Consider the following 22,860-nt stretch of genomic DNA (forward strand, 5'->3'; position numbering starts at 1 on the left):
GAATCTATCTAAATCTTTATATATTACTCATCTCTGACTATTAATGGCATGCCAAGTGACTCTGAGACAGTTGCTGCGATACAGATTTTAGTCACACTTTAAAGATGAAGCAAAGCCACTGTTTAACATTAACATATCAAAAGCTATTGCTGAGCTGAATAATATACATGAAATAACTGAAGTGTTTATACTTAACTGAACATGTACAAAATGCGCTCGCTTTGCATGCTCCCCCCTTCCCCACCACCACCCCAGATGCACCAAGCTCCAAAAAGTGAATAAAATGGAGTGATAAACAGCCAGCCAATCAGCTCTGTCATGTTACAGTCTGGGTTAAAAAAATGACAGGTAGGAGCGTATTGGCTGGCTGTTTATCACTCTCCAGTTTATCACTTTTCGAAGCTTGATACATCTGGGCCTAACTCTCTTTCTCTCTGGGGGCTTTTTAGACTGGTTCGCTGTGGTTCCAAATTCGCTCCCCCAGCCAATGGTGGTGTCTGCACATGCGCAATTATGCTCCTGTGCAAGCCCCCCCTCCCCCCCGCATTGAACACCTTCTGCAAATTTTTCATTTGCCTGAGCACTCGGTGTCTGAGTGACAGGCAGGGGGCATTCCTACAGGCCCGTCCAGCATTTCATGGGCATGGCCACAAAAACATTGGGCGCACCCATAGAAATGCTGGACAGGCCGGTCGGAACACAGGTGTGCCCCTACCTGCTTCAGGCGGATGGTTGACATCACATGACGCCCTCAATCCGGTGGAAATGCTAAAAAATCTAACCCCTTCCTCCTCCTGTTTAATTTCAGTTTGGTAATGTGGATCCAATAAAAGATATCCTGTTTCTGAATTGCTCTGCAAAGCTAGGCGCACCACCAGTGGGCCTATCCTGTGCAAAAAATGTACTGTATGAGTTTATAAAGTCATATGCAAGTGGCAGTGATGCAACAGCGGCTCAAATGACTGCTTTCTCACCCTTCTGACCTGTGTCAGATGCAATTTCAAAATGGGAGGGACTTCTGCCTGTAATAAAATTGGGATTTAATACTTGGGATGGAATGTTAGGTGACAACAAACAATATATATATCCCTTCACGGGTATTATTTTAGAATGATACATTTCTTTAGGAACTTCATGGTCCTTTTTGAATAATTCTGTTTTTATATCCCGCTGAGACTTGCCTGTCTGTTTCAATTCAGAAATATTTTGATAATGGGTTCATGGTTGCACTGCATTATTATGCAATTCTAAACAGTTGTTGCACATTTCTATTTATTCATCCACCGTCTCTCCATCTTTACAGAAGAAGCTGTCCCTGCGGTCTGCAAAACAAGGACTGTTATATACGAGATACCTCGTAGCCAAATTGACCCAACATCTGCAAACTTTCTGATATGGCCTCCTTGTGTGGAGGTGAAACGATGCACAGGCTGCTGTAATACCAGCAGTGTTAAATGCCAACCATCAAGGATACACCATCGGAGTGTTAAGGTAAAGCAATAGGCTGTGGCTTTTCATTATATGGTCAAATTAAAATCATCGGATTCATTGTTGGTTTGGGGCATTGAGTCTGACCTTTTTTGGGTATGTCATAAAGGGTCAACGGTCAATAGGTTGACACCAAATGGATCGACATGGACGGTATTGCTATAATCAAAGGTCAACGCAAGCAAATGGTTGACATGAGTTTTTTTTGGTGTCAATTTGGAGATTTCATAACATGGACCCCAGATTAATGTACTGTTGCACTCAGCACTTTACTGTCCCCAATCTGAGTTCATGTATGTAAGTTTAAAAAAAATATAAACTCATGTTGACCTAATCATGTGTTGACCATTGCCATGGCGAGCTTTTGTTTATGTTAACCATGTCAGTGGGGAACCTATGGTGTTGCTTTATTAACTATCAACCAAGGCACTGTTGACCTACGCCCTTTTCTTTGATGGCTGGCTTCCCTGTGTAGGGTTAATACTCTCAATGGTAGCTGTCTCATTTCTGATTGGTGGATTCCACCGCCCTGTGGTCTTTTCTAGGTAATGTTTTGACTTATGTCTGTTTGGTGTGTTAGAATCTTGCTTTAGCTAGTGACTTACCATCTACAGTATATTCTAATATTGTGGCGAGCCTGGACCATTTGTTGTGTTGGCTGATACCCATTTCTGATATTCTTGCCATCTTTTTTGGCTTGATGTCTTAGAGGGAAATGTATCAAGCCTTCTAAAGAGTGGAGAGGTTTCCCATAGTAACCAATCCACTATCTGGCTATCATTTACCAAGTACATTCTTTAGAACGATAGGTAGAAGGTCAGTTATTATTATGGGCAGTTTCTCCACCCTTTAGGCTACTTGATACACATCCACCTTAGTCTCTCTTACTAGTTGCTCTGCCATCCATTGGTTTTATATATTTTAACGTTGCCTTACCATCTATGGGGCAATTCAACTGTTTAAGCCTTGCCAATTGCATGTCACTTTAGACTGGGTGATATTCAATTGTGGTTCAGGAGCTGGATGTCCATTCCTGTTTTTATGCTTATCTAAACATTTGATGCAACAAGGAAAATGTGCAAAAAGCCGCACATTTTGGCTCAACTCTCCAGGAGGAGGGTGCAGAAATAATAGGTGCCTGCTATATTCATGCCTGAACAGAGCAACAATTGAATTGCTCCATTGGACGCAGGGCATCCAAAAAACTAATAATTTGAATTCCCTCCTAAATTGGTTGATATATCTGTGTATTTCTCTTATTAGTCTCCTTGCCTCTTGCACTATACTCAGTGCCGGTGCAGGGCACCGGAGCGCCCCAGGTGGGGAGGAGCCCCGGTGGCCCGGCACTCACCCACTCTGGGGGGTGGTAAATGCGGTGCTCCGCTCCGTCAGGGGAGGGATTAATGCGGACGCCGGGGGTTAATGCGGCCGCGACTATGCTCCGCTCCGTCGGTGGGGGTTTGATGGAGGGAGATGCAGTGTTTTGGTGGAGGGAGATGCGGGTACGGGAGGGGGGGTGGGGGCGGTTAGAGCTCCACGGGGGTCAGTGCGGGCTCCAGGGGTGGGGGCAGGCTCACTCACCTGCTTCCTCCTGCTCTCCTCGGTGTCGGGACCCTTCCTCCTACTGCTGCTGCTGCTCCTCCAGGCAGCTCATTACCGCCCTCCAGTGGCCGGCGCCCTAGGCAAATGCCTAGAGCTGCCTAGTGGTGGCGCCGGCCCTGACTATACTGGATTGGTTTCTTAGTTCATCCCCTTTTATTGGTTCAAAGTTAATGTCTAGATCTAATAGTCTGCATTAGACTTTAAGTGGTAATTTACTAAAGCTTCTAAAGTGAAGATAAATGAAAGCAAACAGTCTGTGATACAGGTACCCATTATAGAAACGCCTATGCCTCACACAGATAAGGCCCTGATGGATTTGGTTGATTGATTGCAGAATTATTTGTGGTACTTATTAATTGCCTTCTCCTGGTTTTGACACAGAATAATCCTCTCAACCTTCTGTAAGCTCTACTACTGTCTGCAGGTCCTGTGGTGTTTAACTGGCTCTCGAGAGGCTGTTTAATGTCATTCATAGGAGGTGAAATTTCAAAAACCTTGGAATAATTCCACACTCATGAGACATGTCCCTCCGTATAATCTCTATCTAGCACTGTGTGCTGGAGCGGATATGTGAAAATGAAACAATCTGCCACTAATTTTCCTTGTAAAGTTAAAGGACATAAGGTCAAAGTGGATGTGAGGAGAAGAGGCGTTTAACACTTGAAATTGGAAGCTCACCACCCCTTCGCCCCCCGATTTAGACAATGAAGCACAGTGTACGGTCACACCGCAACGCCTGCCTCTCTTGTGGGAGCTTTATACAGATGACAAGCAGCATTTTCTAAATGTGGACTTGGTACTTGGATGGCTTTGTGTGGCGTCATTTAGCAAATTGTACGGGAGGGTCACACAGGATGTGGTGGAAAGTGTTAAACACTGGTGGACCGCTCTCAGTATTCCTGGAATGTTTTTGAGCCTTTCGACTGTTTGCACAATGTCTAGTTTTATAAAGACTTCCCTTTTTTATTAAAATAGAGGCCTTTCTTTCTGTAGAGCGACAAGGTAGTGAGATCATGGCACAGAGAGAGCTGGCTGTGTGCGCAGACACAACCAGAGATCAATAAATGATAAAGCAGGCTGACCAGACAAGGGCATCCAGCGAAATATTTCACTTCCAGTTGGCAGACTACATTTTTCCTTCAAAGTCTAATTACAGAGTCACTTGGTAACTTTATATAACTAAAACGCAGTATAAATAATTGCTACTGCTACTGTCCTTGGAGAGAGCAGGGAGATGCAATAGGATGTGTAGAGGAATATTGCATACCATGCAGTTCTTCACCTTCATGTCCCCATGGTTTCTGACTAGTCATTTTCTAGTAACATCCACGTGCAAACTGGGCAATGGCCCTCATTCAGATCTGATTGCAGTGCAAATTTGGGCACTTGTGTAATATCTGAGCACCCAATTATTTGATTGTATGCCTTAACTTAAGGCAGACAATCAGATGCAACGCGATGCCATGCGATCAACGCGATTTTCCATAGGATTCAATGTTAAAATGGTCCTGTTCATTTCCACACTATCCAAGGGGCATAGAGTTGATTTTATATAGTGTGGCGATCGGACGTCGATTACTTAAAATGTATTCAGCGTCCCCTCGTGGGGCTCGCCACGCTTCGGGCTCGGTGGCTCGCTGCACTCGCCACGCTATATAAAATCAACTCTATGCCCACTTGGATAGAGGGGAAATGAACAGGACCATTTTAACATTGAATCCTATGGAAAATTGCATCGATCGCATCGCATGCGATTTGGTTGCATGCAATGCGATTTTTCCGACCCGATCATAAAATCGGGCGCCCGGATACTACATAAGTACCCAAATTTGTTCTTAAAATGGGCAAAACCATGTGCTCTGCAGGCGGGGCAGATGTAACCTGTGCAGAGAGAGAGTTAGACTTGGGCAGGGTGAGTTGAAACTGAAATCTAAATTGCAGTGTAAAAATAATGCAGCCAGTATTTACCCTGCACGGAAACAAAATAACTCACACAAATTTAACTCTCTATAAGTGTTACATCTTCCCCACCTGCAGTGCAGCATGGTTTTGCCCATTTTGACAACGAATTTGTACTGTGATCAGATCTGAAAGTTCAGATAGCAGCAGATTATGCAGTAACATACTGTACATGACTTTCACCCTAATTCAGTAAGCACAATCTTTCTCTAATTGGCAAAACTATGCTGCACTGCAGGTGGGGCAGATGCACAGTAACTTGTGCAGAGAGAGTTAGATTTGGGTGAGTTATTTTGTTTCTGTGCAGGGTAAATACTGCCTGCTTTATTTTTACACTGCAATTTATATTAAATTTTGAACACATCCCACCCAAATTGAACTCTCTCTGCACATCTTACATCTGCCCCACCTGCAGTGCACATGGTTTTGGCAATTAGAGAATGATTTAGCAATGCGATTCAGTCTGAATTAGGCCCTTGTTGCAGGGTAATGCTGTGTTTATACACTGATTAGGCTGCCATTCAATGACCTGCACCACCTCACGCCTCAGCGCTGGTATAATTTCCTGCTGCACCGATAGGCTAAACCAGGCCTGACCAAATTGTGGCTGCTGTTGTGATGCTACATATCCAGGCATGCCCATTTCAAAGAGAGCCACAGTCTGGCCAACCCTTGGTTCAGCTGAGAAATAGGACAGCAACATGTGCATTAACGATGTAACCTAATATGGAAGTTTTTTCTTTTTATGACTACGAGAGAAAATGGCTAGAAAACAGTCAGCAATCCAAAATGATAACGGATAATGCTGCTCCTTGCCTCTATGGGGGGAATTCAAGCATTGTGCATGCCAGCTGCCACTAGATGGCACCCGAAAGAGCAGTTCAGGGACTGCTTCATTTGGGTGCACAAAAGCTATCGGTGCTGACATTACTGTTATGATGTTCTATCATTTTGAAGCGATGCGCTGCATCTTACCGCCCCACTGAGCATGCTCAAAACTTCTGAAACATTCGGGCTGATTCAGTACCATTCGGAATGGTGCGAATTCTGCCCCTATCCGATGGCGCCTGGCAACGACCGGCTTCGGTGGGTTACACATTCGCCAGACCGTTCATTGCAGGGAGGGAGGGACAAGGGTGGAAACGTGGCCGGCACATGTTAACGTCTAGCATTTCATGGGAATGACTGCCGGGGGCAGGTGGCTGACGTCACAGGACGTCCGCACTCTCCCCCTCTCCGACAGACACCGAAGGAAATAAAAGTCAGTTCAGACTGGCCTTATTTCGGAAAGCAGGAGAAATCATTTGATGGTCGGTGACCATTGAATAAGTTCTCCTGCTAGCGGTTGCATGTGAGGGGATGTGTTAACGAGGAGATTCGGCATTGGGGGGGTGTTCGCCAGGGCTGCATTTCAGCGCTCGGTAGAGCCAACATGAACCACAGCCATTGTGACATCTTGCACACAGACCAGACCCCACAGAAGCCTCTGAAGGTTTGTACAAGTTAAAAAAGGATTAGCCACAAAAGTGTGCCTTTTTTTATTCTTAATTTCTGAATAGTTTCCCGTTACCAAAAAATAGTATGCGGACAGTGAAATCATTAAATGTTTGCAGAAAATGCAGAGGAAGTGTTTTTTTCTGCTTTCATACATAATGATGTTCATTTTAAGCGCAGGTCACAGCGCAGGTAGAACATACAAACTCTTCTTTCATCTCCCCCGTAATCACCATGGGAGTTGTTATAGACGTTTAATGATGTCTTTGAAGTGAATCTGGTGGGAGAATATTGGACATCTTGCTTTTACATGTAATCATCCTTAGGTGATATAATTTGCAGCCCTCAATTTGTTTCCTAATCTCCTCCCACGGGTTGTCCGCATGCCACCCAAAATTAGCTCATTGACCTTTCCAGACTCTTCTGTCTTCTGAATGTTTCTGAAGTTCTCCTTGTCCTCATCCTGCCACCACTCATACACAGATGATTCAGTCTGCAAATGCCCTGTCTGTGCCTACCCGCGTCTGATGAAGTGACATGGTGCCAAACTTGCTCTTTTGATGACCATTTCATTCTAGATGGTTGCTGTGATTAATGTTTGAAACATTATGAATGATATTTATGGTACTACATCATTTCCACATCAGTTGGGTCTCATACAGCCAGAATACCACATCTTATTGTACATTCATGAGTTGCGAAGCATGGGTTATGATTAACTTCAGAAAGGCACTTTTGGTTTCTCACATAGTTCCTCTGTCCTTGAAACTAGGACTTTTGATGGTTCCTGGCTTGCAGATGTGGGTTGGAGAACCCAGCGTGTGTTGAATGATGACATCACTGTTGAGAAACAACTGGTATTTACAGGGCTTCACAAAGGAAATCATTGTGGATGTACATTGTCGCAGCATAGCTGGATTTTATACTTTGTTACGTAGCTATTAAAATGTGTTGTATTTTTCTCCTCCATCATTTTCACGTGTTTATCTCTATACCAAGCTGCATAAAGTTTTTTTTGATGCATTTCGATGACATATTTTTGTTTTTGTGGTCTTCTTCTTATTTCTATATAGGAATGAAATGCAATACATTTACATCTGTTTGATGCCACCTAATTGGGTGCCTTCATGGTTTACTGAGTACCTGGAATGACGGGTGATTTATTTATGCTAAGAGAGGGATACTGTACTAACCAATCATCTTCTACCTGTAATTTTAAAAACTGTGCTAGAAAAACCGCAGACAGCTAGTACTTTTATCTTACTCCAAGATTTGATATATCTCTCCCTGAGCCTAAAGGCCCATACACACTGGGCTCAAAACACCCAGTTTGAGCGGCTTTCAGCTCAAAGCCGCCCAGTGTATATGGCCCGGCGAAGAGCGCTGCTGCGTGCTCCCGCATCATCGCCGGGAAAGCCATTCATCTGCTGGTAATACCAGCAGATGAGTGGCTTTCAGGACGGCTTTGCATAGCTCTGCGCTATGCAACGCCGTCCTCCCCCCTCCGTCGGCGCCGGGCAGGGGGAAAGTCGCTCAGTGTGTATGCACTGAGCGGCTTTCCCCACAGCGATGATTTGTATCATCGCTGTCCATACACGCTGGGCATAGTCGCCCAGTGTGTATGGACCTTTAAGGTGGGGCATCAAGTGATTAAGGGCCAGATGCACAAAGCTTCAAAATTGATAAAATGGAGAGTGATAAACAGCCAGCCAATCAGCTCCCATCTGCCATGTTACAGGCTGTGTTTGAAAAATGTCAGACAGGAGCTGATTGGCTGGTTGTTTATCACTCTCCATTTCATCACTTTTGAAGCTTAGTGCATCTGGCCCCAGGTTGTTGTCAGTAGAGAATACCCCTTTGTAAGTGCGCTGTTGAGGAGATGATTCAAACCTTTGAGGGAGATATAAGCCCCATACACAGCAGAGGCTATAGTAAAAGATATTGCTCAGTCAGGACTTTCTGAGCAATATCTTTTACTATATTTTCTGATGTGTAAACTCAATATCGTTAATGATCCCCTCCCTCGTCCTACATGTACAGATGATGGGGGTCCTCTTTAAAGACGGCCATGCTGGCACCCCTCCGTCCCCCCCACTGTTACTCCCTTCCTGCATATGCACTTGACGATGCCGGCACCCCGCCGTGTCCCCTAGAGGTTGCCCGCAGCAACCAATTAGCTTCTGTCATTTTATAAGCTGTGCTAGGTAATGATAGCTTGAAACTGCTATGGTCAACATTAACCACTTAATGGGCCAGATGTATCAAGCTTCAAAAAGTGATAAAGTGGAAAGACCAGCCTGTAACATAGCAGGCAGGAGCTGATTGGCTGGTCTTTTTATCACTCCATTTTATCACTTTTTGAAGTTTGATACACCTGGTCCTAACTCTTTCAAAGGTTCGATCCATCTCAACCTATGTTATAAGGGTTATGTTATGATGTATTTATCCGACACCAAGGGGGTTATTCTAAATGGTTCGGCGTCTGCGCATATGCAGGCACAGGGTGCGAGCAGGCATGGCGACCTAGCAGGGCGGGAGGCGTCGGTGGGGAGCACAGTCCATTGGCACTGTGGGCAGCGTTTGGTCCACACGTAACGCTGTGAAATTTGCAGCATTGCATGTGGACCAGAATTAAGGTCCTAATTGCAATGTAGAGCAATAATGTGTGTATTGGAAATAAAGATAAAATGAGTCTCAATCTTAGATTTAACAAAGTATTTTTTTTTGTCTTAATTCTGTAAATTAAAATAGAGATTGGGGATGGTCGTTCTATAAAAAGATAGGTACTTATGTAGTAACTGGGCTGCCGATTTTTTGATTGTATGCCTTAAGTTAAGGCATACAATCAGATGCGATGCGATGCGATATCGCATCGCATCGCATCCGATATCGGATGCGATGACCCGATTTTTCCATAGGAATCAATGTTAAAATGATTCCTATGGAAAAATGGGTCCTTTTCATACCCCTACTATCCAAGTGGGCATGGAGTTGGATATAAACCTGTGGCGAGCGTAGCGAGCCACCGAGCCCGAAGCGTGGCGAGCGAAGCGAGCCCCGCGAGGGGACGGTATTCGTCCCCTCGCGGGGCTCGCTTCGCTCGCCACGCTTCGGGCTCGGTGGCTCGCTACGCTCGCCACAGGTTTATATCCAACTCCATGCCCACTTGGATAGTAGGGGTATGAAAAGGACCCATTTTTCCCATTGAATTCCATGTTAAAATGGACTCAGTCCATTTTAACATTGATTCCTATGGAAAAATCGGGTCATCGCATCGCATCGCATCGAATCGCATGGTCGCATGCGATGCGATGCGATCTCCCGATCCGACCCGATTTAGAAATCGGCAGCCCAGTTACTACATAAGTACCAAAAGATAATTCTAGGCCTCTAAAGGACTGCCCTCATTTACCTCACACTGCAGACGTTTATGCATTCTTCCTATATTTGACAATTTAATTCAGGTTATTACTGTTCATGGCTTAAGGTGAGTATGAACTGTAAGGGTAAAGTAATTATGAGAAAGCGTGGAAACAGAAAAGAGACCGGCACTATGCAGTCTCAGAATTGCCGGCCTTAGAGAAAGAAGGGGATTGTCACTAGGCGGAATGGTCTTTAATTCTGTTTTTCATTCCATTACGTGGCTGTCAGAGTCTGGTACAGGCGAGACATAGGTAGGAGAAAGTTCCGTAATATAATTATATGTCCCCTATATCTGTTACCTTACCCTGCATCTCTGTTATTTCATAGTGCTTGTCACTGGTTACTGCAAACCATGAATTACTGGAGCAGTTGGTTGCTAGTCCATGCTATGGTTGTTTGGTGTAGTTGCTGGTTACAGCACTGGGAGATGATGCATTGGTGCCCAAGGTAAACGTGACATTGTTTGTTGTCCTTAGTATCAACCAGCCCTGATTTGTTCATTGTTTAATTCATTTTTTTTTTTTTTTTAAAGTGACCATTTGTTTTAAGGTGCTGATGCTTAGCAGTGAGTGAGCAACTCTGGGTGTGTACAGCAGATGTGCATGCACGTTCCTACACAGGAGACTTGGATGTTTTTTTATTGTTTTCAAAAATATACTGTATGTTGCTTATCAGACTCACTGGGCGTATTGCCTTCTCACTGTGCAGCTGAGTACTCATGTACATATTGATGTGCTAGTGCATTCAGTCCAGCCCCACCAAGCTCATGTGCAATTAGCCCAGTCCCACCATGTTCTTATGTGACCACCCCAGTCCCACCAAGCTCTTGTGCTATAGCCTTGGTCCCACCATGCTGATGTGCAATCGCCCAAATCCAATGCAGTTACAGTAATTATAGCATACTGATGTGCAATCACCCCAATCTCTCCATGCTGTTGTACAATCAACCCAATCTCATCATGCTGATGTGCAATCACCCCAGTCCCACAATGGTGATGTGCAATCACCCCAATCCCTCCATGCTGATGTGCAATCACCCCAATCCCTCCATGCTGATGTGCAATCACCCCAATCTCATCATGCTGATGTGCAATCACCCCAATCCCTCCATGGGGATGTGCAATCACCCCAGTCCCACAATGGTGATGTGCAATCACCCTAATCCCTCCATGCTGATGTGCAATCACCCCAATCCCTCCATGCTGATGTGCAATCACCCCAATCCCACAATGCTGATGTGCAATCACCCCAATCCCTCCATGCTGATGTGCAATCACCCCAGTCCCTCCATGCTGATGTGCAATCACTCCAATCCCTCCATGCTGATGTGCAATCACCCCAGTCCCTCCATGCTGATGTGCAATCACCCCAGTCCCTCCATGCTGATGTGCAATCACCCCAGTCCCTCCATGCTGATGTGCAGTCACCCCAATCCCATCATGCTGATGTGCAATCACCCCAATCCCTCCATGGTGATGTGCAATCACCCCAGTCCCACAATGGTGATGTGCAATCACCCTAATCCCTCCATGCTGATGTGCAATCACCCCAATCCCTCCATGCTGATGTGCAATCACCCCAATCCCTCCATGCTGATGTGCAATCACCCCAATCCCTCCATGCTGATGTGCAATCACCCCAATCCCTCCATGCTGATGTGCAATCACCCCAATCCCACAATGCTGATGTGCAATCACCCCAATCCCTCCATGCTGATGTGCAATCACCCCAGTCCCTCCATGCTGATGTGCAGTCACCCCAAACCCAGCATACTAATGTACAAACACCTTAATCCCAATATACTAATATGCAATTGTCCCAATCTCAGCATAGTGGTGTGCACTCAGCCTTATCCCAGCATACTAATATAAAACTTCTGCAATCCTAGCGTACCGATGTGCAGTCATCCCAGTCCTGCAGTATATATTTTGGACCATAGCAGCTCTGGCTTTGCACTCTCACAAATTGTTTAAATAAAGACTGTGCCCCAACTCTTGGATAATATCTCCAGAACTGTAATGCATGAGTAATATGCTTCCTCTTTTAATACATGCAAATATATATATTTTTTGTGTTTTGTTCATCTCTATTCTTTGCTGACTGCTTGTCCTGCGCCGTTTGTAGAGATTGGTTGCTGCCAGCTAAGGTCCAGTAACCCATCTGATATTATTAGCAATTATATATCAAGCCCCAAGAGCAGCCAGTCCTTCATGTAGCATTCAAAAGCCTGATCTGCATAATCAGTGTGACGTTCCGCGACAGAACCCGGATCAACTCAGATTACTTTTTGCAAAGTATCAGCCAAACAGCTCCTAACTGTCATGTCACTTGTTGAGTTTGAAAAATGACAGGAGCTGATTGGCTTGTACTTTCTCAATCTACCCCCAAGTACTGCGTTATTTTGATTTGTGCAGACTGATCATCTGCAAAATACCAATCAGGGCATTGATGTTTTGCAGATCAGCTAGTTTTTGTATCTGACATGTCAGAAACTACTGCACAGCTTCTTGTGACTCTCGTGGTGTCATGCCTTGAGATACTGCACAGTTAATTTATACTAGCCGTCCAGCCAATATCCATTTATAGAACCGGAGGCAAAGGACTTGTCCAGCTTTGTGAGTTCTGTGTCCTTTCGGAAAGAAAAACACTGAAAGAAAATGAAACTGTCAAAAGAAGCTACACAAAGACCCTCTCCAGATCTCCTGTGCTGGTATTGTTGCACCCACCCTGTTACCCTTAGGAGTTACCAACAGCAGACTAACTTTCTACAAAGGGGCTTTATCTGTTGGTATTTGGATGAGGTTATAGAGTTTTAGAAGAAGGGCACAGTAGGTTAGCAGCTGTATTTATCGTCTGGATCTGCAATTTTGTCCGTCTTTTCTCTCCTTGACAAATATCGTAGTTCGGTGAAAAGGCTGTGTGTACATATTTGTATTGCTTGAGTTTTTTTCTTTTTCCTTTTTTTTTTTTTTGCCAATGTTAAAATAACAGCGAAGAGATAAATGTAACTGAAAGACATCTAGGAAAAAAGAAAGGCGTATCTCTTTCTAAATCAAATATCAAATTATTAGAAGCCTCCCAAGAAAACAGAACACCTTTTATGGTGATCGGTTAGACTTGGCTCGTCAGGAAAATACATGACTCATAGATTTGCCATGCGCGGTATTGGGGAACAAGGACTGAGCACTGGTAAAATAGGTTTCCTTTATGTATAGAGACAGTGTTGCTCAGTCTAGGGAAAAGGGACTTTTCTGAAATCCGTCCTTAATTCAGACAGAGCCTAAAGTTGGCTGGGTAATTACAGATCCGCTGGAACTGCCGCTGTCTAGATCTTCACTCTTAGGTCTTAATCATCACTTGATCTTCTAGAGTTTTACAGATTAGTTGTTCTTTCATGCTGGATGAGTCAAATTTACCCAGCATCTTGAAAAGCATTAACAGAGGCAGCTCACGATAAAAGAAGCTAAAACATATTACTTCGACCCAAAGTTGACCTTCTTGCAAAGCATTCATACATGTCACAGACAGCTTTGACTTGTTCAATGGAAATCTGACAGCCTTGGAAAATGCCTTCAAGTTTAATTTTTTTTTTTTTTTGTATTTTTGCTGCTGTCTGACTATAGTACTTTTGTTTGCAGGGCTAAAGAAAGCAGGCTCCATGTCCTGTTGACAAAAAGGGCTGTGACTGGAAGCGGAGTTTTGAAAAACTTTCAGCTAGACTAGTGTGGAAATATATATATATATATATATATATATATATATATATATATATTCTATCTATCTAGATCTTTGTTTCTTTTGGTTGTTTTTGTAGTAATTTATGTTTGTGTGGACCACGGGTGAAAGTGGTGTGTGTTTGCAATAACAAGTTAATTAACAGTTGGCCAGATGTACCAAGCTTCAAGTAATGCTAAAATGGAGAGTGATAAAAAGCCAGCCAATCAGCTCCTAACTGCCATGTTACAGGCTGGGTTTGAAAAATGGCAGGTAGGAGTTGATTGGCTGGTTGTTTATTACTCTCCATTTTATCAGTTTTTGAAGCTTGATACATCTGGCCCAATGTGATTAATGATTGTCATTCCCTCTATTATATATATATGATAAGGGACAGAGGAGAAACTATCATTGTTGCAGCTGTTGCATTGCACCGGGGCCCCTGAGGACTAAGGCTCCCACTGTTACCATCCACTGCTATGTGGCATATTGTGAACTTGGGTTGAAGTGGAGGAAGGGGGCCCAAATTATATATTTGCACATGGGTCAACCACTCACACATTCCGCCAGTGATTAGGGAAGTAAGCAGTGGATAAACACTATAGGGTGCTGTGCCTCCCCTATTTGAATTTTGAACTGAACTGCTATCATCATCTGGAGCCTCCCCTGGAGAAGTGTAATTTTTTTTTTTTTTTTTTTTAGCCTGTAGGCGATTCGTTGGTAAATGACAGGTAGTCAGTGTTTGGGGAAGGTAAGGGGGATGGCTATATACAAGCATGCTGGGAACATATTCTTGGTGTTCCCTATTAAGCAACTGTGAATTTTGCAGCTCAGTCTGATGCAGCTTAGACATGCTCAGAGGTCCGATGGTGTACAGTCTGCACCCATTGTTCCCAATGTTCCCATTTATGTGAGCAGTAGATGTGCTGGCAGTGGACCTCTTTGTGCCCAAGACATTATCTGATTTATCACCATAGCGGTGCATGCAGCCGATGCAGCTCTGATACTGCTCTCAGACCGCAAATGCAGGTTCGTACCAGGACTTTGAAATGGTTCAGTCCTGGTGCGACCCTGCATGTGCAGTCTGTTCAGATGGCATAAGCGAACCAGCAATATTGCTTACTCGCTGGCGTCATGTTGGGGTGCATCGGAGCATCATCGGAGCAGAGGCAGCGCTAAAGGTGTCCATACACTGCTGCGACGTCTCAACGTCTCGCAGCAGTGTTCAGGCACACGATTCCCTGCAAGCCGCAGGGACGCATGGGATCCGTTGTGATGGATCGCATGCGTCCCTGCTTCACGCCCGCCTCGCCACCTGGAGGGAGGTCCTAGAACGGGTGGTCGGATGGCCAGCCGGCCCGACCACCTGGTTGGGTCCGATGTGCACAGGACCGCACATCGGACCCGACTGCATGTCAGGGAGAGGCGATTTGGTCCGATGTAACGGGCCGATTGGTCGCAATCGGACCAAATCGCTTCAGTGTATGGGCACCTTTAGAGCTGGTGCTGCCTTCTCCATAGTGTGAACTGGAAACAGGTCGCTCGGCCCGATTAACCCGTTCACACTGCACAGCAACACGGCAATGAACCGGTAGGCACCCTTCTTGCTATCGGTTAGCTGTAACCGGCAACCTCTTTCACATCTCACCAATTACCCGGTCGAACCGGCATGAACCCGGTAATTTTGTGCGATGTGAAAGGGATATGAATCTTACTTCTCATTTATTTATTTAGTTACAGTTTCTTATATAGCGCAGCATATACAATTGGACCATGTTGTGGTTATCATGCCCTTTACTTTGAATGTGACCCCTGTTGTTTGATGTTATTGTTGTGTATTGTGCTCACTCAATGTTCAGTTGTACAAACTACACTTTGGATTTTGTATAAACAAGAGATTGTCTCCCAAGTGGTTAATTTACCTGTAGCCGCATTTGGCTAGTGGTATACATGATCTCATTGGTGTGGTCGGAACTTTGTAGGAAAATGTTCCTTCCTACAATATGTTTATCTACTGATACTGGCCGATTCTGGCATAGCACATGGTCAATATTATTCTACAACCAACATTTGAAAAGAACAACAATGGGAGAATAGAATTTGCTTTCTGATCTGTGTTATTCCTGCTGCCAATTTTGTTATCACGCAAATGATGTCACCGTTAAATAATAAGAAAAAAAAGCCATTGCTTTTATTAATGGCATTACACAATAGGGCAAATGAGTTCACACTCAACACCACTCGGCAGCATCCACCCTTACAGGATATAGGGGCACCATGCATTCACATGTATTGTGGCCCTTATTCAGATCTGATTGCAAAACAAATTTGTTCTCAAAATGGGCAAAACCATGTGCACTGCAGGGGGGGGGGGGCAGATGGAACATGTGCAGAGAGAGTTAAATTTGGGGGAGTTATTTTGTTGCTGTGCAGGGTAAATACTGGCTGAATTATTTTTACACTGCAATTTAGATTTCAGTTCCAACACACCCCACCCAAACCTCTCTCTGCACATGTTACATCTGCCCCCCCCTGCAGTGCAAATGGTTTTGCCCATTTTGAGAATAAATTTGTACTGCGATCAGATCTGAATAAGGGCCTGTGTCCCTATATAGGAAAGCTGTTGCAGCTATTGTGAAGGACTGTTGCTTTTACCAACCATTCCAGTTATGAAAGTTAAAAAAAAAATGGAATTGAATATCTGATTTGTCTTATTTCCCTTTTATCCCAAAATGTCACCATGGGCACGATTGAGCTCTATAACTGGTAGTTTCTTAGCTGGAAGGGCTTGTTTCATGTATGTAAAAAAAGACCATGCAGGTGAGGCAAAAGTAACACTTGAGAGATTAAGATTTGGGTGGGTTACGTGTTTGCTGTGCAGGGTAAATACCGGCTGCTTTTGCATGTGGCCCAAAAATGTTAGTTTTTTGTTTTTACAGTTTAGATTTCAATTTGAACACAGCTTACCTAAAGGTGCATACACACTGGGCGTTTTTGCTGGGCTGAAATTCGATCAGTGCGTACACATTGAGCCATTTTGGCTGTACAAGCAATTTTTCCCAGGGGGTGGATGGCTTTCTTTCCATAGCAGGACGCTATGGGTGTTCCCATGGAAATTTTTTCGTGACGCACGTGCGGGGACTGGGCAGCTGATGTCAGCGGATGTCAGCTGTTCGCACGCATCCCATACAGGGACCCGCAGATCTAAGACACCGGAGAGGTGTCTTAGATCTGCGAGCGCTTGTAAAATCATTCGATGATCGTCGACCATCAATCGATTTTGCCCACGCAAGGCTGAGAATGGATGTTTATGCTAAACATCCATTCGCATGCCTGTGGGGAAATCATGGGGGCGTTTGTGCTGGCAGCGTTTAGAGGACCCACAAAGCTGTGAATTGTGCAGCATTGCGGGTCAACCAGAATCACCTTCTAAAATTTCTACTGGGAGATCTGTGTGCTTAGATCCTGTTGGTGATTTTACCTGTCATCGGAGCCATATGGTAGCTCCCACACATTCATAAATTTGCATATAGAATAACTGCTGTTAATCTACTTTCTATTGAATTAGGGTTTCAGAGACATCCGATGGATTTATAGCAAGAGTTAGGTTAGCCAAGTCCTACGGATTCAATTAACTTCCTCCACATTTTCATTAATTTATACGAGTGAATATAGCTGTGGCTTTTTTATTGCATCCCTCTTTATACTGTATGGGATTGAGCAGTTTTTCTGCTAACCCCAGTGCTACTGTGTTAGAATAGTTAGTACTATATGAGTACATTACAGAGCAGGTAGTAGTAATAATGGTTGTTTGATCAATGAGTGCAGTTGAAGGCAGTGTTTTGGCATGTCTTTTTTGGCAATTGGAGTAATGTGCGGTGGTTTATAAAAGTATTAAGGGGTCTATGTAAAAAGCCTTAACCAGCCAATCAGCTTCTAACTGCCATGCTGCAGTCTGTGTTTGGAAAATGATAGGTGCTGTTTGGCTGGTATTTTGGGCGGGATGTTATAACATCCGCGGCCCCCCTTCGCCGGACATCGCATTTTTAATAACGGCATATGCTGTAACATATGCCGTTATTCATGCAAGGGACAGCTCTTGCGGTAAGAGCTGTCCCTTGCGATGCGGTGCCGGTGCTGGACTTCCGGGTCTGTGACCCGGGAGTCCATCTGCGCATGCGCAGACCCCGGCGCCGGCCGCAGGGCACGCTGGGAGGGATCCGTGACGGATCCCTCAAACAGCGCTGCGGTAAGAAGCCCATAGGCTTCTGCAGGGATTCGCCAGCTTTAGCTGGCGATTCCCTCCGCAGCGCTGACACTGCGGAGGCGCCATATAGCATATAGAAATGCGGTAGAAACCCCGAAAACGGGGTTTTTACCGCATTTCTGCTATATAGCATCCCGCCCTTTATCTCCACCCAAAACTTAGTACGTAGAACTCAAAGTAAGACCAAGTTTGTTTGAGATGGAATTAAAAATGGTTTCACAGGACAGTATCATTTTACAGCTTATAAATGAAGTATAGGGAACCTGTTGTTGAACTACACATCCCAGCATGCCCTGCTAGAGTTTTGCAATTTGGCCATGCTAAAACTGTTGCAGGGCATGATGGGATGTGTAGTTCAACAACAGCTGGAGGGCCGTAGGTACCCCATCCCTGCTATAAATAATAATCTTGGAGCAAAGCTGTTCAGAAAACATCATAATACTGTAGGTCATTCTTTAGGGAAGGCAGCAGTTATACAGTTGGGTACCAGTATTGGTTTACTATATTTGTGATATTGTATATTACGTCTATGGTGCCATGAAGCAGAAGGCCACACAAACTACTGTAGCAGAAAGGCATCTGAGCGTTGAAGCGTGTGGTGTGCAGAAATGATCTGTCCTTTGTTGCAACACTTCAAAATTCCAAACTGCTTATGGTACAAGATCTGTTCATTCTGAGCTTCCTAGATTTCCATGGCTGAGCAACCGAACACAAGCCTCAGGTGAACACGTCAAAGATAAACATTCACTGTAGTGGTGTAAGATACATTTGCTAAGGGACTTTGGAACAGTGAAATTGTGTTTTCTGGAGTGATGAAGCATGCTTTGCCACTTGCCAGTATGACAGAATCTGGGTTTGCTGGATGCCAGGAGAACACTTCCTGTCCCGAATATTCGCTATGAAGTTTGATGGCGGAATAATGGTCTGGGGCTGCTTTTCATGGTTTGGCCGTGAGCTTCTTATGCAGTAAAGGAAGATGCTAATACTACACAGCACATAATGACATTCTAGAGAATTGTATGCTTCCAGCTTGGTGGCAACAGATTGGAGAAGGCACATGACAGTGCTACTAAGCACAAAGTGAAGGCCATGGAAAAACAGAAGACTTAAGTACTGACCATAACACATAGAACACTTGGGGATGAATTGGGATGCCAGCCGTGAGCCAGGCCTTAACACCCACAACAGGTGCCCGATCACTCTTATACTAATGTGGATATAAGGATTCAATACCCTCTAGCAATGTTCCAAACTCTAATGGAAATCCACCCCAGCACAGTGTCGGGTGTTACAGATGCAAATAAGGGACAACTCCCATATCAATGCCTAAGGTTTTGTGATATTGCGTTTAGCAATGTAGGGTATGTGTGTGTGTATAACCATCGGCCTGCTTACCTGTATCCAGCTTAATAAGTTAATATTTATTTCATTATTGATGGGGACCGCTGTGGATTTCTTTTTTGGTCCTAGTATATTGCAATTTTGTTCTAGTTTATCTTTAATTGTTCATATATTATAGAGGAAATGATGAAGGTACTGTGAGATGAAATATAATGGCTGTTTTTGTTACAGGTGGCAAAAGTAGAATATGTAAGGAAAAAGCCCAAATTAAAAGAAGTACTGGTGAGATTAGAGGAGCACCTGGAATGCACTTGTACAGCAAATTCTAATTCAGATTATCGAGAAGAGGAAACCGGTAAGAGATCCAAATTCTCGCACTAAAACGAACACATTCATATGAGCTTGGTAATTGCATAATTAGCTGTATACCTCCATTTTCTAGGCGACACCACCGGTAACAGAACCGCCTTTTCTATTCATTATACAACTGCCACCACTGCTGGGAACAAATAATCACAACCCAACACTAATTTAAATATAATATACTATTGAAAGATCTTAAGTGCTATCTTGTGTGACAATTAAGCCTTCTTTTATAGTCCTTTATGGAATCCACCATTCATGAGTCATGTTACCATGTGCGGGATTCTCCAAACTAAAAATGCTGTCAAAACCCAGTTTTTGGGGTTTTAACCGTATTTTCAAATGCAGCAAAGCCCCACCGCTGGGGCTTCGCTGCGGGAGTTACACCAGTTCTAGATGGCGTAACCCCATGGAAGCCTATTTGCTTCCCTTTGTGTCCCACGCCGCCCCGTGCGCCCCCCGCCAATCCGCGCTGCCCTCCCTCACCTGTGTCCCGGCAGCCTCCTGCTGTGCTGCCCGGACCAGTGATCTCCTCCTCCCTGCACAGCTTCCGGGTGCAGGGAGGAGGAAATGGAGCCGTCACACAGCCGGGTAAGGGTTGAGGGAGGGAGGACCCGCAGCACATTGCCGGCCGTCGCTTTTGCGTTTATAATCGCATATGTTACTGCATATGTGATTATTAACACTGCGAGTGCCAGCGATGTGCAGCCGGAGTTATTAGAGAAGCCCGCCCCATGTGTGCGCACAAAAGTGATACATTGCGCTAACAGAGGTAGCTCTAGATTTTCACAATTTTATTTCACGATAAGGACATCCTGGAGATACAACTACATACATTTGGAAAGTCTGACAATAAAAGAAATCACCAAGTGGGTAATGAGCAGGGTTTGGTGTGGGGTCCTGAGAGTAAGGGTACCGATGGTCAGAATACCGACAGCAGCATCCTGACAGTTACAGTATAATGCCAGTGTATTTTGGTACTCTAACCCTTACCCTGCTTCTAACCCTACTGTAATTCACCCCTCCTGCATCCTATCCTTAACTTTCCCCTCATGCAGTCTAAAGGTCCATACACACTGGGCTATTTTGCCCAGCGTGTATGGACAGCCGGGGGCGGGCGGCTTTGCATAGCACAGCGCTATGCAAAGCTGTCCACAAAGCCGCTCATCTGTTGGTCATACAAGCAGACGAGCGGCTTTCCTGGCGATGATGCAGGAGTGCGCATCACTGCTCATCGTCAGGGCCTTAACCCTATCCTCCCCCTCCTGCAGGCTACCCTTAACTTTCTCCTCCTGCAGGCTAAACCAAACTCTTTTATAAAGGGTATGGAAAATCCTGCAACTCTGATATCCATATACGTTCATTACTTAATTCTGTAGTATGCATTGGAAAAGGAAAATATGCTTAGTGTGCGTTAAAATGCTTTCTCCCTTACTCTGGTACTTCCTTTTCCAGTTTGCTTAATCCTATCAGTAGCTCACAAAGCCTTGCTTCTAGAATAATGCAATATGTTTGTATTTTGCATTGCACTGTTTACAATCTGATAGTCTTATATTTGGAACATAATAGTATATGTTGTACAGTACCTTGATTTTTACAGCACCAAGGTCATTCCTGCTAGTGGTACTGATTGCGATCACCATTTAGCACAGTGCGTAGGAGAAACCCACTTCCTTATCTTAATATTGATACTGCCTGACAGTTGTCAGTCAGACATGTCCTGTATTGCACATTCTGTGCCTACTCAGCAGTAACCTTGTATAGCACAACATTCAAGCAGAGGAATCCTAGCTATAATACCTGATCATCAGAGTTTCCAATTTGTTGACTATTATATATTTAGATGAACACTAAGGGGGGTATTTAATGTCTGCCAATATTGCCAACAGTGGAAATATCGGAAGTTAAGGTATTCAATACAGGCCGGGACTCACCTGCTACAGACTCGCCTCCCTGTGAAGGTGAGTCTGTATTGTCAGAAATGGACCTGGATTGTCGAATCCGTGGCCATTTTTCGGCAAATCGCAATTTTTTTGCCAATCCTTGGAGTTTCCAACATACGAAAGCCAGAACATTGAATATCGGCTTTTCTGACTGTTGGGACGTTCCGACCATTGGAATATCCCCTATACCTTACAAGTTCCCACACAGTGGCTTTCAAATGACTCACCTGGGGCGACACTGGGCTGGAGCAGGGAAACACCCATATACGCAGGATGCACTGACCTATTCGCTAAGCTGCGAGTGTATGCAGCCTAGCAATCAGGTCTGAATCAGGCCTTTAATACCAGCATAGCTACAAAAACACCCTAAAAACCTATTGTCAGTTTAGAATCCTCATACTTAATTGAATCTCCAAATTAGAAAATGAATGTGTTTGATTGTAATTCCTAAACATCTGTGATAAGACCTTTTTTATATTTATTTCAGCCTTATTAAGTTTCTTCTATGTATTAAAGGCTTGAGTCATGTTTGTAAGTAAAGCAAAAAAGCTAGTAACTTTTTGTCTGGAACAAACCATGTTGCCATGCTGGGTAAATACTGGCTGCTTTTACATGTAGGACCTTATTCTGATCCCTTCGTTCCCCTGCGCATTCGCACATGAGAGCGATGGCTTGCATCTGAACATGCGCATACACAATTGCTTGTTCGCACCTAGCAGTGAGGGTGGGGGGGGGCGTGGAGCAGCAGCGAGGGGTCGTGCCCATGGGAGCGCCCAGTGTTTCATGAGCGTTTCCATGACGCGGGTACAGGGGCAGCGGCTGATATCAGCAAATGTCAGCTGCCCGCCCAATTCCCATACAGGGCGTCGGCAGATCTAAAGGTGCCCATACACGTTGCGAAAGGCAGCGTGCAATGCGATGCACGCTCCCGCGGGCATCGCACCGTACAAAAAGTATGTGCTGCACATACTTTTTGTACTGCCCGCGGATCGCATCGCATGCAAAACGCATGCGTTGCGATGCGATCCCACCCTATAACGCGTCGCATTGCATGCTGTTGTATGGGCACCTTTAGACACTAGAGAGGTGTCTTAGATCTGCGAGCGCTGTACAAACCAGTGATGATCGGAGACCATCAAATGATTTCGCCCCCGCGCACAAGGATGCAAATGGGTGTTTATGCTAAACATCCATTCGCATACGTGCAGGAATATTCGGCGTGCGGGCGTCGGGCAGCATTTAAACAACACGCAAAGCTGTGAATTT

The 22,860-nt window shown here is 44.7% G+C and overlaps 1 protein-coding gene across 2 annotated transcripts in view; it reads left to right on the top strand.

The window, feature by feature from the left end:
• The window catches only part of PDGFA (platelet derived growth factor subunit A), a 52,124-nt gene that overhangs the window by 20,304 nt on the left and 8,960 nt on the right, over nucleotides 1-22,860 (top strand). For both annotated transcript variants that reach the window (XM_083153153.1, XM_083153154.1), the window contains exons 4-5: nucleotides 1,304-1,491; nucleotides 19,520-19,643. In XM_083153153.1, coding sequence (XP_083009279.1) covers nucleotides 1,304-1,491; nucleotides 19,520-19,643 — 312 coding nt within the window. The remainder of the gene's footprint in view (nucleotides 1-1,303; nucleotides 1,492-19,519; nucleotides 19,644-22,860) is intronic.

Source organism: Crinia signifera, chromosome 7 (assembly GCF_055691185.1).
Source record: "Crinia signifera chromosome 7, ASM5569118v1, whole genome shotgun sequence".
NCBI classification, from domain to species: Eukaryota; Metazoa; Chordata; class Amphibia; order Anura; family Myobatrachidae; genus Crinia; species Crinia signifera.